Source organism: Erpetoichthys calabaricus, chromosome 5, assembly GCF_900747795.2.
Source record: "Erpetoichthys calabaricus chromosome 5, fErpCal1.3, whole genome shotgun sequence".
Lineage (NCBI taxonomy): Eukaryota > Metazoa > Chordata > Cladistia > Polypteriformes > Polypteridae > Erpetoichthys > Erpetoichthys calabaricus.
Genome location: NC_041398.2, coordinates 179554804 through 179575522, shown reverse-complemented (window position 1 = coordinate 179575522; position 20719 = coordinate 179554804). Strand labels below are relative to the sequence as shown.

The 20719-nt window shown below is 37.4% G+C and overlaps 1 protein-coding gene across 4 annotated transcripts in view; it reads right to left on the bottom strand.

The window, feature by feature from the left end:
• clocka (clock circadian regulator a) overlaps positions 1–20719 on the bottom strand; it is a 154622-nt gene that overhangs the window by 102625 nt on the left and 31278 nt on the right. For all 4 annotated transcript variants that reach the window (XM_051928594.1, XM_051928596.1, XM_051928595.1 and 1 more), the window contains exons 2-5: positions 10448–10540; positions 8847–8906; positions 1986–2134; positions 1805–1896 (exon numbers count right to left, since the gene is read on the bottom strand). In XM_051928594.1, the coding sequence (XP_051784554.1) occupies positions 1805–1896; positions 1986–2134; positions 8847–8906; positions 10448–10467 (321 nt within the window). In that variant the 5' untranslated portion in view covers positions 10468–10540. The remainder of the gene's footprint in view (positions 1–1804; positions 1897–1985; positions 2135–8846; positions 8907–10447; positions 10541–20719) is intronic.

Here is a 20719-nt window from a genome sequence, read left to right as displayed (position 1 = left end):
TCTTGTTGAATATGATGCCACAAGCTTGGCACACCTATCTTTGGCCAGTTTCGCCCATTCCTCTTTGCAGCACCTCTCAAGCTCCATCAGGTTGGATGGGAAGCGTCGGTGCACAGCCATTTTAAGATCTCTCCAGAGATGCTCAATCGGATTCAAGTCTGGGCTTTGGTTGGGCCACTCAAGGACATTCACAGAGTTGTCCTGAAGCCACTCCTTTGATATCTTGGCTGTGTGCTTAGGGTCGTTGTCCTGCTGAAAGATGAACCGTCGCCCCAGTCTGAGGTCAAGATTGCTCTGGAGCAGGTTTTCATCCAGGATGTCTCTGTACATTGCTGCAGTCATCTTTCCCTTTATCCTGACTAGTCTCCCAGTTCCTGCCTCTGAAAAACATTTCCACAGCATGATGCTGCCATCACCATGCATCACTGAAGGAATGGTATTGGCCTGGTGATGAGCGGTGCCTGGTTTCCTCCAAACGTGATGCCTGGCATTCACACCAAAGAGTTCAATCTTTGTCTCATCAGACCAGAGAATTTTCTTTCTCATGGTCTGAGAGTCCTTCAGGTGCCTTTTGGCAAACTCCAGGCGGCCTGCCATGTTCCTTTTACTAAGGAGTGGCTTCCGTCTGGCCACTCTACCATACAGGCCTGATTGGTGGATTGCTGCAGTGATGGTTGTCCTTCTGGAAGGTTCTCCTGTCTCCACCGAGGACCTCTGGAGCTCTGACAGAGTGACCATCGGGTTCTTGGTCACCTCCCTGACTAAGGCCCTTCTCCCCCGATCTCTCAGTTTAGATGGCCGGCCAGCTCTAGGAAGAGTCCTGGTGGTTTTGAACTTCTTCCACTTACGGATGATGGAGGCCACTGTGCTCATTGGGACCTTCAAAGCAGCAGAAATGTTTCTGTAACCTTCCCCAGATTTGTGCCTCGAGACAATCCTGTCTCGGAGGTCTACAGACAATTCCTTTGACTTCATGCTTGGTTTGTGCTCTGACAATCACTGGCAACTGTGGGACCTTCTATAGACAGGTGTGTGCCTTTCCAAATTATGTCCAGTCAACTGAATTTACCACAGGTGGACTCCAATTAAGCTGCAGAAACATCTCAAGGATGATCAGGGGAAAAAGGATGCACCTGAGCTCAATTTTGAGCTTCATGGCAAAGGCTGTGAATACTTATGTACATGTGCTTTCTCAATTTTTTTATTTTTAATAAATTTGCAAAAACCTCAAGTAAACTTTTTTCACGTTGTCATTATGGGGTGTTGTGTGTAGAATTGAGGGAAAAAATGAATTTAATCCATTTTGGAATAAGGCTGTAACATAACAAAATGTGGAAAAAGTGATGCGCTGTGAATACTTTCCGGATGCACTGTATATACAGTTTCAACAGTCTATGTATTGGAATGAACTTCTCCAACCTATTTACCACACAAACTGCATTGGCCAGGAACCTTCCTCCTCAACACCTCTGTCATCTTCAACCATCACATTAAAACAGAGTATTAACACATACTAAAGCATTCATTCTCCCATAACTTAAAGCCAATTTAAAAAAAGAAAAGTGAACATATCTGTGGAAGTAATCTGAGATTCAATATAAAAATGTTGTTAATATACCTTATAGCTTTGTATGAAAGAACTCCCTACTAAATTTTAAATGAAAGTTTAGCTTTAGATTTTGTGAAACAATGAGGAAGACTATAATGGACACAGTACGTAAGAAAATTAATATATACAAAAATTGAAATAAAATATGATTATGTAGTAATGGCTCCCAAAAGAAACCTCTTTCTGCATACTCACCTCTAGCATTAACTGTGTAAACTCTTCATTGCTAAGGAATGGGGGCTTCCAGTCTTGTCGTATTTCACTAGATTCAGACTGTGCAGCAATTTCTAAAAATTAAAATAAGGTCCATTGTAACATAACAATTTTGCTTATATATGACATAAAATTTTTAAAAAGTTATTCTTCAAGTGTTTACCTTTGTGCTTCCGCAAAAAGTCTATACTCTTCTGCAGTATTGTTGATTTATCCATCTTCCGAGTATTTCCAGGAAGCATGGAACCAAGTTCTTTAATGAGAACATTAAACTGATCTCTTCGCCTTTTTTCAGATTTGTTTCTGGAAACTCTTTAAAAACACAGAAGAATGAATTTTACTGAAAGTGATTCAGGATGAATTTTGCAAGGCATTACAAGTTAATGCTCTAAACAAACTCTGTATAATATCAATCAACAATCAATATCAGCTAGGAAAGTAAATACAAGCCCTGCATTCTGAAATAGGTTTTATGGTCAGACTGGATTACTTTAAATTTCTTTTTATGTGAATTTTTATGTGAAAGTAACTATGCACACCAAATAGAAACATAGGTTGGTAATTGATTTAACTGTTGCATTGCACACATCATAAATCATAAAAGAATTATCCCTTAACAGTATATTTAAAGAAATTGTGCATATTTTAGTTAAAAATGGTTCCAGATAATCTATTTAAAATTAAATCAAGAAAACCCATGCCCAGAAATAGTTTTTACATTAAACTGGCACAAGTCTTTCATAGAAAAAAACAAGCACCACTATAGTCTTGACCAGCAACTATTACCTGCCAGGGTTACCTTATACTGTTATGTACCTTATAACTTTCCTCTGACCAATTATTTTAATAATAAAAATGAGTACATTAAATAAGAATGCAACAAAAAAGATTTCTGGGATATACTGTACAACAGCAAAATATTCACATCCAGTCAACTCTGAAGATAGCATTAACTGGTTGTAATATAGCTACATTTATGTATTTGAGAATCATAATATTGTTAAAATGATTCCTGTATATTAATATCTACATTCCTTTATGCTTCCGTTACATGGAAGAATGTCAAACAGCAGAGAAAGGACAGTTCATACAAAGAATATCTCTGGGTTGCCTCTGTAGCAATATTCTTTTTTTTTTTTAATAAGATAAAGAAAACATAAAAAGAATTTTTCCCTCGAAGTGTAAAAAGGAATTCTGAGAAAGTGGAAGATTATGGGTCGAAGCTGCTAAGATCATTTTTGAGTAACATCACCCTTTTTACTGCTAAGGGCTACTTAAATTTGGAGAGGAGACTTTAAACTATAAACAGAGAGATATACCCTGGTGTAGGATAGAAACGGTGAGCTGTATCATGCATGTTCTTTAGGACCATTTTTCTTTGAATTAAGCTCTAGGTTTTCTTAAGGACTGTAAATCCAACAGACATTAAAACCATAAAACACAGTTTGTGAACTGTGTGTGATTTCTTCAGCTGCTTTTGTAAACATTTGTAGGTTTGGTCTTTGTTGTTTGTAGATAAAAATCACAATATACCTGTAATGCACTTCTAAGATACAGTCATTTATTGGGGTAATGTTATCAGGAAAAATATTTATAAATTCACCCCTTAGCTAGAGTTAATGGTTAATCTTAAAATAAAAAATAAAAATAGTAGTGGTAAAAAAAACACAGAAGAGAGTGAGTAGAAATCAGAGGAGAAAGTATAAAAAAGAAACAATGGAAAGAATTAGCTCTTGGGTTGTTGATTTGCCATGTTGATAGTTCAAGAAGGAAATTATACAATGAATATTTCCAGATTGGAAGAGTATGAGATATTCATCCATCCATCCATCCATTTTCCAACCCGCTGAATCCGAACACAGGGTCACGGGGGTCTGCTGGAGCCAATCCCAGCCAACACAGGGCACAAGGCAGGAAACAATCCTGGGCAGGGTGCCAACCCACCGCAGGACACACACAAACACACCCACACACCAAGCACACACTAGGGCCAATTTAGAATCGCCAATCCACCTAACCTGCATGACTTTGGACTGTGGGAGGAAACCGGAGCGCCCGGAGGAAACCCACGCAGACACGGGGAGAACATGCAAACTCCACGCAGGGAGGACCCGGGAATATGAGATATTCAGTGGGAGGCTAACAGCAACTTAAATGCAGTGGTAGCAATCATATTTTGCTTGGTTTTTCTCTACACTGAGAAAGAAAAAGAGTAAGAGAATCAAGGTCCAGGAAAAGGAGAACAAGGTAAGTGAGGAATGGGGAAGTAAAGAACTACAGAGACGGATTTAGCCACATAGTGCCAAATAACAGCAGCCAGAGGATGTCCACAGAGCATACTGTGAAAGGTGCCAAGGTGTTTAAGGGAGTAAAAAGGAACACAGTTTTAAACCCATGAGATGATGTCTTCTATGGGTATATGTACACATACAAAGGTGTGTGATGCTGATAGGTTTTTAGAACAATTTTTGATGTTTTAAAAAATAGTGTTCCAGCACAATGTATGGGTTGAGGAAAGGTCCATTAGACAATTCAATATGACAAAGAGATTTTTAAGGGATGTTTATCAGAGGAGAGAGTAGAAACCAAGCCCAGATTACACTTATGAGAGAGGGTTAAAACAAACAAATTCAAAGGATGCTGCGAAAGACAAGAAAAGATGGGCCTCTACACATTCTGAAAACAGAATACCAGAAAAAAATTCCTTCACACAGGTAATTGTGTGTCAATGAAAAAAGAAAACAAGTGGTCAGATATAACAGTAACCTAAATTACTTGCTCATTAAAATACTATACACATGATGTCAAATGAATGTCATGTGCTGAACAGCACGCTTCACACAATACTAAATAAATATAAATTTAGGTTATTGTTATCACCGTCCAAAAAGATTGCTTAAACAAACAACATATGCATTATCACATTCTGTAGTTATTGTTATAATAAATATACAGTACAAAATAAAGTAACAAGATTTGCATATGTGTCACTTTAAAGTGCAGTTTTTTTTGAGTCACTGACAAACTTTTGACTATGAAATAAATGAATGCTTGTTTTGGGTGTCAATAAACAAAAAGTGTATTTATTTTGCAGGATGTTTAAAATAATTGCATTTATTTCATTGTAAGATTTCCAAACAGAGCTACAGTATATTAGTTTCATTTACACACACAGCTTTCCACGGGGTTGAGTTCATTTCTCTCTCTAATTATGTTTGAATATACACACAAGGTGCAATGTCTTTTTTAATACAGTACAAAGACTTTCTTTTGCTATCATGAAATACTTCATGAATTTGAAATAAGAAATGAAGACACACATACTAGCATTAGATCAATACTAAAATTTTGACTTCGGTACCACTACCTGCTTTTGCACCTTAGTACCAATAATCAAAACTATTCCAAAGCAAATAATGTATAACTTCTATAACACCTCCCACCCCAACCAGCACCCCATTTTCACATGTGCTGAGACAGTAATGAAAATATTTTTCTTTAGTTCATGACATGACTGGCTTCCTGGCATCTTTGATACACAGCCTTGAAGCATGCTACTCCTTCTCTCTCTTATCTCTTGTTCTCACACATGTTACAGTGAGGAATTCCCCCAGGTTTTAATGCATGAAGCAGACTTCATTTCTACTTCAGATGTTGTTGATATGCTAAAAAAAATTTGTGTTTTTCTATTTCTATTGTTATGGAAGAGAAATAGGAACCTTACAACTTCTTAAAAGGATTACTGAGTAGTTGAATATAAACTAAAGCATTTAAAATGAATGGTTTGATTAGAAAAATTAATAAAGATGAAAGAAAAACTGGACTATTAAAAACAAAATCTAGTTACAAAGGAAAGTTTTCGAACAGATATTGTGCACATGCCTAATAAGCTGATATGCATATGCTCTACAAAGTCTGGAATTAATTTTATTTTTTTTTGGAAAACAAAAAAAAAAAAAAGGAAATCATGTACACACGCATACTATTTTTTTCTTCTTTTCTGACTGTATGCGCTTTTACAGTGAAGCTGTATTGATTATAACATTGATGGTAAACTATAAAAGTAAAATAAATATACAGTACACCCCCAAAATTTGCGGGGGTTACGTTCCTAGAGCACCCGCAAATTTTGGATGTGGTTAAAAAAAATGCCTATTTTTTATAGTTTAATCCCTAAATATGCCCCCAAAACACTTAATTTCATTTCAACCTCAGCTTAATACATTACCTAAAAATAAAAAATGCAAAGGTAAATCTGTGTACTGTACTGCTATGTCTCCCGCAGTGCTAGAATGTAAAATACAGATGCTACCGCTATATGTACTGTAATTCATGCAAGTGCGTTTTCATTGCCAGAAGCATTAGAAGGTGCAGGGTGTTTCGGCGGTATCTTGGGGATTTAACCCTTAAACTGCCAGATACTTAGGGTTAATGCATCCCTTGATGCCAAATACTTTTTTGCTGCACTTTAAGTAAACGTCACAATTCACAAAGAAAAAGTGAAATTTTAATGGAACACATTTTTTTTATGCAAAGAGCATCACAATTACTGCAACACTGATCATTTTACACACTGCTAAATGAACTGTAAAAACTATTTTAAAAACTACTGTAACAATATGTACAAGGTGCAACTGACGCCATGGATGAAATTTAGTAAATCACTGAGCCTACTGCGCTTGAACTGGCTGCACTCAAGCACACAGAGGTATGCGCTGATGTTTGCAGGCTAGTCTAGTGCAGCGGCTCAATCCCAGGGACAGTGAGGCTGCAGTGCTGCAGGGTGTCACGCTTGGGTCACAGAATTGCACAGAAACACAGGTGATTGTAGAGACAGGAACTTTATTCAAACACTTCAAACAAACATGCCTCTTTCAGAAGTAAAACGAGCTCAGTATGCAGTTAGTTCTCAATTAAAGAATAGACAAATATCATAGGGGAGCACAACTGGAGCAGGACCCCCAACAGGAGCAGAGGATGTCTGGGGGAGGAGAGAGAAACAATGCAATCAGACAAAAAGGACAGGTGCTGTTCAGGCTTTTAAGTAAGTGTAGCGTTGCGCAAGAAGCATATCACGCAACAGAGCAGCCGCAAGTAAGCCCAGCAAGTAAGGAAGCAATGTGAAGGTAGTCTATCAGCGTTTTTAAGATGGGTTTTTTGAGGAGCATCCGTGTCTTCTAGGGTTGCGTTCGGCCCTCCTGCTCACAAGGGGCTGGCAGTGGTCATGAGCTAGCTGCTCAACGAATGTACAGCACAGACTGATCAGCTCCTGTGTGCTCGCAAATGGCACTAGGAAATGACTATAGCCAGTTGTGGCAGTTTAAGGGTTAAGAGGAACAAAACAGAAAACACAAGAACACTCAGCTGGAGATGCATCACAATCAATCAGCAGCAAGGAGAAATGAATAACGCTGTAGCGGTCCGGTGCCGCTAAGATTCACACCGTCGAGAAGACGGCGATTTGTTTATTTTTATGGTGGAGATTCCAGGGACACACCCAGCCTTGGCCCGACCTGCATGCACTCACAAACAGAGACAAAAACAAAGCAAACCAGTAATCAAACAGCACAAAAATAATGCAACAAATGAAATAAATGAAAACAACGATACCACCCCTGTTCCCCTTACGGCGATTACACATTAAATACAACAAAGCACAAACAAAACACACACAGTAAATCATGAAAAACGGCAACAGATGAAATGTAATGATGAAAATAGACAGTCCAGAGATCTGCACAGTGAATGCGAATATAAAGATAGTCCTACTGCTAGTTCCTGAAATGGTGAAGACAGGTGGATGGGTTCAGGAGCGCTCCTTTCTTTGGAGGATGGCCATGAATTCACATACAGTCCTCATGTACACAGGCAGACGGAAGACAATCCAGACGCCAACCACAAAACGATCCAGAACAAAACGAATAAGTACAAGTAACCCAACAGAAGGCAGACAGACAGGAACTTGAAACACAAATTACAAAAACTTTTTTTTTTTGCTTTTGGTCACCGGCCCCCTTTTTAAAAGCCACGCTGACATCCTTTTATCCCAACAGCCCCAACACCCTCAGCAGAAGACCAATCAGAGCCACTGCACGGACTGCTGGGAGTTGCAGTTTCAAATTCTATTGGCTACTTTCACCATCCCAAGCCGCATTTTCCTCTATAGTTGCTTCCTGTTCTCTCTACAGTACAGTATTTCCACCAAAAAAGCCATAAAAATTGCACAGGATATTTGTGGTTTCCGCTAACAATTATTACATAGGTTGCTAACAATTATTACATAGGTTCTAAGGAAAAATCCGCGAATGACTGAGGCTGCAAACTCTGAACTGTGACTTTGCAGGGGTCTACTGTATACACATATAGGGTGAGTCAAAATGATGTTAACATTTGAATAGTGGAAACAATTTATTCACAAAACAGGTCACTGATATCACGAACATTCCTGCTATAGAAGCGCTCCTTCACCATACCCCTTAACCAGAAATCACAGGGTGTCATATCAGGTGAGTGTGGAGGCAACAAAAAGCAAAGTACTACACTCTCTCATTGACTTCCCTGTTTATACTTTCCATGCCCTTTTCTTTTTAAACAGAGAAAGAGCTTACTTTTCAATTAAGGCAGCGTAAAGCAACGTAAGTCATATTTTCATTTAGTAAGATTACCGATTTTTACATGATGACTTTATAGTAGTGTTTTAAAAATGGGTACTTCAGTACTTTTTAGTACCAGTATACTGTGCAACATTAACATATATAGTACATTCTCTTTCATTTTATGTGGTAATACATATTTGTTCACTTTATCAGTATTTACTTTATGTTTACGTTTTCATATTAGTATGTCTTTCATTACAAGTCTAAGCTATGCTAAGCTTAAACTTAACTAAATGTTTATTTTAAATAAGCCAATGTCTGAACTTCCATAATCCAAAAATAAAGAGATTTTTTTGTAAAACTAATGACTAACAGATGCTAGAATGGAGAACACACTCCCAAAAAAAAGTCAGAAAATATACACAGACCTCTTTGCTTTGTCCTTGTCATCTTCTTCCATTAATCCATCAAATATGCTATTGTCATCTCTGCAACAACATTACATTTACTTTTAATAAAAATTACTTTATGTAATTATACCATTTAAATTATTTTCATAAGTTTTCATATCATTAACATAAATAAACAGCAAACAAAGAAATTCAATGTTATACACACAATACAAAGTTGAATATTTTAAATCTTACTAAATCGATCACATAAGAAAAGAGTTTTTTGAAAACCTGGCCCTGGCTATTTGTTTAAATTTGCTAATAAAATTACAAACCTATTCCTTATTACAGATTTTGTTCTTGTCTGATCCCGTATACTAACCAACATACCTCTGCGGAGTTTGTCATGGCTTTAAGGTTGAGACTGTTGTATTAAATTAGTTTTTAACAAAGATGACAATATATACATGACCCTGGATGATCTAGAGAGATTACAGTGCATCCGGAAAGTATTCACAGTGCATCACTTTTTCCATATTTTGTTATGTTACAGCCTTATTCCAAAATGGATTAAATTCATTTTTTTCCTCAGAATTCTATAACACAACACCCCATAATGACAACATGAAAAAGGTTTACTTGAGGTTTTTGCAAATTTAAAAGTGATGCACTGTGAATACTTTCCGGATGCACTGTATGTAAAGAAGAATGTTCTCAGATGCCTTACTCTGTATTCTCCAACCTTATAAAAGGTTACAAGTGAAGACTCTGTGCTGTTATATTAGAAAAGGAAGGTTGTACAAAGTATTAAATGCAGGGGTGCCAACTATTGTGGCAGCACATGTGTTTTTGTTAAAAATATTTAAATATCAATAAAAATCAACATAAAACATATGTGATTTATTAGAAATATGACAGCAGTTTGCAGTAAGCAAACAAGGTTCTTCTTTCATAATGAAATAGACAACATTACCAAATATTGATTTTTACCAGTTTTACAGAGTAACAGCAATCTGAGGGAGATGAGCTTAGGATGGTTGGTGATTAGCCCTAAATAGGTTTTATTGCCAAAGATGACACCAAATGATTTATTACAATGGAGACACAAAATCATAACAGATCCAAAAATGATAAATTTCAAAAAGAACACAAGGACAGGGTTGGTGCACACAATACTGGGATCTGAGGTATGTTGAAAGGAAACAGCTATCATCTGGTAAATGGATTAATAACATGAAAAATGTTCATCAAGGTAATATCTTCAAAGAATTAACAAATTGTATGCATTTATTTTTTTTTAGGAGAGGGGTGTGTGTGTGTGTGTTTGTTCATGTGTATTTGTTTGTTGGGGGTTGGTTAACACAAAGTATGTTCAAGACAATGTTCACATCAATGCTTAACCAGAATGTGTAGCCTTGAAAATTAAGTAAATGACTGCTTAAATTAGGTAAGAAATGGGCTCTGACCAGCTAATTATAAATACTACAGTGGAAAATACAATTCTGAAAGAATTGTATTTCTATAAAACCAGCACAAAATAAATCATGCAATTTTATTCTACTCTCATTAAATACTTTTCTGTTCTTACTTCTTGGTTAGATAGATTATTTATGTATGACCCAACTTTAACCACTTACCTGTCCACACTGGAGCTCATTTTACAGTCTTGTTCACGGTAGGAAATTTAACAAGTCGCACTTTAATTTTGAGGTAGACATTTGTATCCATACCTGATGAATAACAAAAAGAACCAAAAAAACTTTTAAACACACATATACCATAACACATATATTCATACATATAGATACATATATACAGTATATATAAATATATACATACAGAGTGTATATAGAGTATATATATATATATATATATATATATATATATATATATACTGTATATATCCATCCATCCATTATCCAACCTGCTATATCCTAACTACAGGGTCTCGGGGGTCTGCTGCAGCCAATTCCAGCCAACACAGGGTGCAAGGCAGCAAATGAACCCCGGGCAGGGCGCCAGCCCACCGCAGGGCACACACACACACACCCACACACCAAGCACACACTAGGGCCAATTTAGGATCACCAATGCACCTACCCTGCATGTCTTTGGACTGTGGGAGGAAACCGAAGTACCCAGAGGAAACCCACGCAGACACAGGGAGAACATGCAAACTCCACGCAGGGAGGACCCGGGAAGCGAATCCGGGTCTCCTAACTGTGAGGCAGCAGCGCTACCCACTGCGCCACCGTGCCACCCCTATATATCCATCCATCCATTTTCCAACCCGCTGAATCCGAACACAGGGTCACGGGGGTCTGCTGGAGCCAATCCTAGCCAACACAGGGCACAAGGCAGGAACCAATCCCGGGCAGGGTGCCAACCCACCGTAGGACACACACAAACACACCCACACACCAAGCACACACTAGGGCCAATTTAGAACCACCAATCCACCTAACCTGCATGTCTTTGGACTGTGGGAGGAAACCAGAGCGCCCGGAGGAAACCCACGCAGACACGGGTGGAACATGCAAACTCCACGCAGGGAGGACCTGGGAAGCGAACCAGATCCCCAGGTCTCCCAACTGCGAGGCAGCAGCGCTACCCACTGCACCACCGTGCCGCCATCCCTATATATATATAATTATTATATATATTAGTAATTATCGATAGGAAGACATCGCATCAATGACACTTTGTCTTGCCTTTGAACTTCTAGCAAAATTTGGATTGTTTTGTATAAACCGATCCACAATTTCCGTATTAGTGGCTAAACTTTTTATGAGAAAATCCGTTGAAAGTTCCTTTCGTTCCTCATCTTCAGAAACGCAAATTTTGCTAATTTTGCGTTTACCTGCATCTAATCATTGGAGCACCTGCATTTTAGTTTCCAGCGAAATGCTTTTTCTTGTCACTTTACTTTCTTTTTCTTTGCAACCACTCCTTTTAAAACTAAAAAGGGATAATTGTTATTTATTACAGTAAAATAAAATGTTATGTTTATATCCTTACACAATAATGTTGATGACTAATCATAAATGAACAGTGACGCAGCAGGCATACGTAATATACTGTACTGCATTGATATCAAGCGCACCGCCAGACTCCATGCGAGTATCAAATCAAGTCATGTGATTGCAACTACAAAGTGAATCAATGAAAAATTAGAATTCGAAAAAAAAAAAAAAACACATAATACTGAAACAGCATTATATATACTGTCACACATGCACATGGGAGGCAGCTAAAGGGCTTGAATGAGAGTAATTCCGAGTCAGACCAGGAGGTAGCGGAGTGCACTGACTGCTTCTCTCGCTGGTTCCACATCATTACCGGTTCTGCACAACCCAGACTTTTCAAAGGAATTTATTTGACAAACGGATGCAAGCGCTTTCGGTTTAGGAGCGATGCTCCTTCAATTTTTCTTGGGGGGGAAGAACAACCAGTCACGTTTCTGAGCAGGAAGCTGCTGCCCAGGAAGCATAATTATTCGACCATTGAAAAGGAGTGTTTAGCAATTAAGTGGGCGGTGGAGGCCCTCTGTTACTACCTCTGGGGATGGAGGTTTACCCTGGTGACTGACCACGCTCCACATCAGTGGCTGTACAGATAGAAGGATACGAACACCCAGCCCACTCGGTGGTCTATTAGCTTGCAGGTTTTTGCTTTTGAAGTTTGGCACTGTCCCACAGCTCCACATATTAATGCTGATGTTCGCTCCCGCCTGTTCGAGCTCAGCTTGGATGGTCGCTTTGCCCACAAAGGTGTGGACAAACCTAAGGGGTGGGGGGGATCTGGGGGCTGTGAGGTTTCTGAACTCTTCTGGAACCCCACCCATTGGGACAAAGCGCAACTGCCACGTCTGTGGAGGGCTGCTTGTCTGTTGCTGAGGCAACCACAGGCTCTCAGTGCAGCAGTATTGTGCCGTGGAAACAAATATGAGCCGGATCGTGGTTGTGCCATAAGTGCCTGTTGCCAATGGGTGATGCAAGGAACATTATAAACGCAGGGAACAGTATAACTTGGCAACAGACCTGGCCCCGACCCTGCCCATTTGCTGCATTTGTGCATGGGAGAGCGGTAGATCCAGCTGCAATAATTGACCATGCTGTTCCTGTTTCAATTAGAATAAAGCATGTTTTGCTAAAAAACTGAGACTCATATATATAATATAGATAATATTTGCTATATATATATATATATATATATATATATATATTATATATATATATATATATATATATATATTATATATATATTATATATATATATATATATATATATATATATATATATATTATATATATATTATATATATATATATATATATATATATATATATATATATATATATATATATATATATATATATATATATAAAGGAGAGTTGGGATCCGACAGACTGTGTTTGTGGAGGAATGGAGAGTTAAGGCGAGTGTTGGAGTCACGTGATCATCTCCCCTCCCATTCACCTGATTTCATTCACTTCATTTCGCTCCGAGCTGAGCTCCGCAGCTGACGCGGTCTTGCCGTTCTTTTTCCATAGTGTTTAGTCGTTTCTCCTTTACCGATTTACTGTTTAGTAGACGCGCTACTAACTGAATAATATTTTTTCCTTTAGTGTTTCTACTTAGTGTTTCTTAGTATTTAGTAGACGAGGTGTGCCGGTGTTCCCGGTGGTGTTGCGATTTACTGTTACTTTTTACTTTGTTTTTGTACTTTAATGTTTAGTAGACTTTTACTTTATCTCATTTAGTGTTGTTCCCAGCGGTGTTGCCGTTTTTTACTGTTAGTGTCTACTTAGTGTTTGTGTTTAGTGTTATGGAAGGAGTGATCTTACCACTATCAGATTTTGCAATGAATGAGTTGGTAAATAATGATTATTTACTGCGGTGGGTTGGCACCCTGCCCAGGATTGGTTCCCTGCCTTGTGCCCTGTGTTGGCTGGGATTGGCTCCAGCAGACCCCCGCGACCCTGTGTTCGGATTCAGCGGGTTGGAAAATGGATGGATGGATAATGATTATTTATCAACAGATCACATGAGCAAATTCAACAAAATTTTAGCTGCGCATACAATTTCCAATCTCAAGAGGTTTTGCTAATGTGGACTCCTGACATACCAATAATGCCCATTCCACAAAATGCAAAACATATTCAAATATTACCTTCTGCAGCTACTGAACGAGTGATTCACTGGGTGTGTACCTATTATGATGGTGCTGTAATTCATGTATATGACAGTTTAAACGCTGATAAAAAATTCAACCTCACCGAAGAGCAGCTTCATTTCCTTCATGCTTTGTTTCCTTACAAACCTCCCATAGTTTATGAAGACGCACAGCAACAATTAAATCATTCAGATTCTGCTGTATTCTCAATTGCATTTGCTGTGTGTATTTCTTTAGGTATTGACCCAAGTGATCAAGTTTTTACTATTTCTTCAATGCGAAATCACTTACAAATAATTTTTGTTACCTAACAATTGCTTCCATTCCCTGTCGAAAGTAGCCGACGGGCAACACCAGTTACAAGTATTCAGTACGTTCAAAGACCTGTACGAAGTACGGCCGCTAACACAGTCACTCATAAAAGGGGAGATGACTCTGTGCAGGAAATGGGTATTGAAACTACCTTGGAAGACATGCAATCAACGAGGCGATTAAACGGATCTCAAGAGACGTCTTCTAGGTTGGAAAAAAAGCGCTTGGCTGCCAAAACCATATATATACTGTATATATATATATATATATATACAGTATATATAATATACATACACACACACATATATACAGTATATATATATATATATATATATACAGTATATATACAGTATATATATATATATATATATATATATACACACACACACATACATACACACACACACACACACACATATATATACATACACATATACATCTATACTAATAAAAGGCAAAGCCCTCACTGACTCACTCATCACTAACTCTCCAACTTCCCATGTAGGTAGAAGGCTGAAATATGGCAGGCTCATTCCTTACAGCTTACTTACAAAAGTTAAGCAGGTTTCATTTCGAAATTCTACATGTAATGGTCATAATGGTCGACAACGTCCGCCATGTTAAACTTTCTTATTTATGGCCCCATCTTCACAAAATTTGGTAGGCGGCTTCCCTGCGCTAACCGAAACCGATGTACGTACTTATTTCGGTGGTATGACACCACTGTCAGCCGCCATATTGAATTTTCCAACGGTTTTTGTTAATTAATGGGCCCATCTTCAAGAAATTTGGTACGCGGGTTCCCAACGCTAACTGAATCCTACTTACGTACATATATACGTCCATAGCCTGCAGCTCGGTCCACACTCTGAATCCTCCAGGCACTCCTGAGTATTATCTAATTTTGAAGGTTGGGGCACCAATAATGTTACTGAGAAACTTACAGCCACCGAAACTTTGTAACGGGACGAGACTTCAGGTCACATGCCTGCAAAAGAACCTAATTGAGGCAAGTATTTTTACTGGCGGTGGCTCAGGGAGAGAGTTTTTATTCCTTGCATCCCCGTTATACCCTCTGATCTCCCATTTCAATTCAAACGCCTACAATTTCCAGTAAGGCTCTGCTTCGCAATGACAATTAATAAGTCTCAGAGACAGACCCTACAAAAGGTTGGCATTGATTTGAGGCAAGATTGCTTTTCACATGGCCAACTATACATTGCATGCTCAACAGTAAGCTCAGTGCACAGCTTGATCATATTACAACCAGAGGGGCGAACTGACAACATGGTATACAAAGAGATCCTTAACAAATAATTATTGGTATATTTTCCCTCAGTTTATTATTTAAAATGTTAAAGCAGTACTTCGCTGCTGCGAAGCGCAGGTATTTTGCTAGTATATATATATACACACATACATACACACACACATTCATACACACGCTCGCCAACCGCTCCCACCTCTACATGCTCTACATGCCAGCCAATTCGCATCGCTGCCGCACCACGTGATCTGAATCTTGCGTGGCGCCTTGAACATTTAAAAGCCTGTACAGCAGCTGTCCTTTTGTCTCACTGCCTTATCTATACGATGTTCTACTTTGTCATCTACTCTTTGTCTTTTATTTCCGGCCCTGGGCGTGGTTATATCTCTTGACACAAAGTCTCATCTTGCGGGACTAAAGTTCTTGATATTATTTAGTTTATAATTTAAAAACAGAGTAAGACTCTGAAAATCTAACAACATCACATTAAAGTTCGAGAAATTCTGAAAAGAATGATACCAAACATATATATGTAGGTTTTCAAATAAGCCTGATTTAAAGTGTGACAAAAATGCGACATAAAAGTGTCACATTAAATCGTTGCACTTTCAGGCTTAGGATTTTATATATAGAGAGAGAGTAGAAGTAGATTATTTTAAATTTTATTTAAAAAAAATGACTATAATTTTAATAAAATCCTGAAATGTTAACGATGTGCATTATATATCAATTTCTTTTTTACCTGAAAAATTTGGTTTAGATCAGCATGTGCATTATATGCAAAATTTTATGGTATTTTTTTGCAAACGATACTTTATTACTGGAATCCTATTAGTAAAAATATAGATTTTAATATATAAAAAAATAAATTGCTTGAATTCCTTCTGCTGTTGTTATTAATTTTATCTTTTATTGAAAGAATCAAGTTAGACCAAAAATAAACACTAATTGCAACAATTAGGCATTTTCTCACACTGAAATCATTGTGAACTGATTATTCACTTTGAATTTTGCACTTCTGTGTTTGTTGCTAGTTGGTTGCAACAAGAATTTATAACTATAACAGGTTGATAAATTAAACATTGCTTTTATTAAGATCATCTTATTTTTACCGTATCCCTTAAGATAAATAGGAATCATAAAAATTAATAAATTATGCATCATGAAAGATTATTCTCAATCATTCCCAAGATAACTGAAATCCATTTCCAAGATTTAAAGAAAATTTAAGTAGGCTGATTTTTGTTATTTGGTGTAATAGACTGATGAATGTAACATTGACTGAAACTTATAAACCTACGGTTCAATTTTCACTTCAGTCCTAAATTGTAATATATTTCATAAATGTATACCAATACTTAATATTTCAAAACATTAAAAAATACAGTAATTTAATAACAGCTAATAATAGCTTTTTACTAATCTAGCCTGGAAGGAAGATAATAAATCAAGAGTGGCCAAGCAACCACAATCAAGCCTTCCCAAGAGAAGAGCAAATTGACCAATATAGTGTTTTGTTTAAGTCAAGGCAACTATTACCTTTCTTCTTTACAGTTGTGAACATATTAATGAAATAACTAAAAAAATATATACAGTCATATGAAAAAGTTTGGGAACCCCTCTTATTTCTTTGGATTTTTGGTTATCATTGGCTGAGCTTTCAAAGTAGCAACTTCCTTTTAATATATGACATGCCTTATGGAAACAGTAGTATTTCAGCAGTGACATTAAGTTTATTGGATTAACAGAAAATATGTAATATGCATCATAACAAAATTAGACAGGTGCATAAATTTGGGAACCCCAACAGAGATATTACATCAATACTTTGAGGATCCCATGCTGTCACTCTTCAGAGAAGAGTCAAAGGGAAGCACAATTTGCAACTGACCACCTTAAATACCTTTTCTCATGGTTGGACACCTCTGTCTATGATGTGCAAGGCTAAACAAGCTAATCCCACCAATTTGGTGTTGCAAGTAATCAGTATTGAGCAGTTACATGCATTCAAATCAGCAAAATTACAAGGGGACCCAAATTTTTGTACAGCCAGTTTTTCACATTTGATTTAATTTCATACAACTAAATACTGCTTCACTAAAAATCTTTGCTCGGAAAACACCCCAGTACTCAGATGTTCCTAGGAAATGAAAGATATACCACTGTTTATCTTTTTTGTTTAAAGTAAATTATTAAGCAGGCTGAGAGGGGTTCCCAAACATGTTCATATGACTGTATAATAAATAAAAGAGTGTACCATATGATTCCTGAGGATTAAACCATATGTATTTATAGTAAAGCATTCACACCACTAATAATTAAAAATGCACTATATTTAACACAATAATTTACACATTTAACTATACTACTTTACTGTGTAAACCTGAATTACTGCATCTGTGTGACTGGTAGAAAGTGTAGGAACTTAATCAAGATCAGGTAATTGTGACATATTGTATTGAATTATTTTGGGATGGCTAAGGTACAGCTAGTTAGAAGCCAGTGATTATAGGTTATGTGCACAAAGTACACTGAAATTCTTACTTACATGTCCTACTCAACACACAACACTTCTCCACTGTCCCATACCATGTTTAAACAGTAGAGTTATCATACCAGGAAACTAGTCATTCTGTATTCTGCAACTTGTTGTGTATTTTGGATTGCTCTAGTGCTAAAGTATAACAGTGTTCTTCAGCAGGTTGTGCACCGAACTATATTATTACTTGGAGCTAATCACTTTCCACTTTATCCTGACAATAACCTGTCCCCACTGAAGAAGGAAAAAAAAAAACCTCATATAGCAAACAAACTTGCCACTAGTTACTACATTACATGAATGATTAGCTGTGTTGTAGATGTTTTGAAATTAAGGTCAAATGGTTCTACCTTGGGCACATTAGCCTAGATATTTATTTTTAGAAATGTTTTTTTCAAGGTAATTTACTTTACCTTGAACATTATTTTGTGAGACATGGATTTAATTTTGCTGTACTACTCAATCACTCAAAAAAGTAATGCAGCTCAGTTTAAATTGATTTTGAGTTTTTTTGTAGCATTTCTAATCAACTATGTCTTAGGTGACCATCAATTCTGTACTGAAATCCTGATCTTTACGGCTTCCTAGTAGTAAAACAAGTGTTTTACTAACTCTGGCTCCTTGTTGAAAATGATTTTCTATGAATTATGTCAACAAGAAATCTTCTGAGAGGTCCTTTTGGAATAGTTAATTTTATTTAGGGCTATACAGAAACACTTCTACTGAAGTGTGGTGATGGCAAATACACATCTTTTGTAAGTGATTTGGAATGTAATAGGTTAAGTGGGAATACAATTAAATAGTAAATAGTAAGCTCACTAAAAAAAGATCAGTGGTCTGCCCAGGATGACTATTTGCCTTGATTTAAGTTACAACATCAATTAGTAGAATTCAAATGTATAACAAAAAAAATCTTATTTGCTTCATCTCCCACTAATTTTTGCATTGCAGTATGCTATCACTTACCCTATCACTTCCACAACTGGCATTTTAGTAATCGTCAATGATTAACTAGTAGTGTTATTATAATAAAAGACAGACTTCTGCTTCTTAACACTAGAATTACCAGAATCTACGAAAAGACTTGTAGATCCGGCCCACCTTAAAACCCTTCGCACCTCTCCGCCGGCGTCCTTTGTTCTCTAAATGTGCCAATAAAAACAAGCTGCAAGCAGCCAGCTCTTCCATCCCCCCACCGAATTAGAACGTGCACGAGCATCTCCCAGCTGATGCCTTGATTGATTATCTGGGAGTGAAGTGGAGTTTTAGAGTGGAAATAATAGATCGTTATTTGGAACACACGCATTTCATGTGTGTTCTGTTTCTACAGTAATCTGTGTAAACACATTGTTAAAACAGAAACTTTTTCAAATTTTAGTAATAAATGTTACAAAATGTAGGCATAAACTATAGAATGTGTGAAGCATGAAGTCCAAACATCAAATAAACACTTTCACAAAAGGTTCAAGAACAATACAACAGCTTCCATGGCGTAGCAGTAAGATTTGCTATTTCAGAGCACAGCAGGCTTACTGTCCCCTCAGAGACCTGAGTTTGATTCCCTGTTGAGGAGAAAGTGTTCTTTTTTTTTTTCTGTTTAACCTCAAATGGACATAAAATTTATAAATTGGTATGCACTTTCAGTTAATGAGATCGTTATATTTTCATGTGGGATGCTCCTTTTAAAATATTTTTTAAACAATTGAGACTGCAATTAACATGAACAAGTGTCCTTATAACTGTTATTTTTAAGATCCATAACACACAGACAGACAGCACTGTGTAATAGAGAGACATACAGGCAGAAAAGTCACTAGATATATAGATAAACAGGGAAGGCACATGTACTGAAAGAAAAAAGAGATCAACATGTGCGTTGATCCTGCTGCACTGAATAAGCTCACACGCTCTAACATTACATTCCCCCCCCACCCCGATCTGACTCTAAGTAACAGCGCAACTACAGACGCAAACCAAGTGTATGTGTGTACTGTATAATATTAAAGAAAACAGCAGCTTACTACTGAAAACAGCAAATATAGGAGTGAGTGGGGGTTGAACTGGGGACTCTTGATCACACTTGGTTTGCGTCTGTACTTGCGCTGTTACTTAGAGCCAGATTGGGGGGTATGTTTGAGCGCGTGAGCTTATTCAGTGCTGCAGGATCAACGCACATGTTGATCTTTTTTTTCGTTCAGTAATAGCGCCAGCATAAATCCACACCCGATCTAACGCTGTTCGTTTTCAAATAATATTGCATTAGTGCGATGATGTTTTCACATATATTGTCTCTTTCTTTCAGGTGTGTAATAGAAACCACAGCATAGACAGAAGCGTGTACATTGTAACAGGTATACACATTGTAAATGTAGGAAAGACAATCCTTGCGTGTGTGTGAACAGTTAACATTTGAATCTGATGATTGCATATAGCGCTGAACTTACTGCTCTGTACTATTCTATCCTCTGCATGTCCTGGAGTACAAAAGAAACAGCATACAGCAACATGTGGGGACTGGCAAGACTGGGGAAAAAAAACACGCAGTCACTGACTACAAACCACAAGATGTTATGCGAATGAATATGAATAATATGAATAATGTTGTATCCGTGCTAT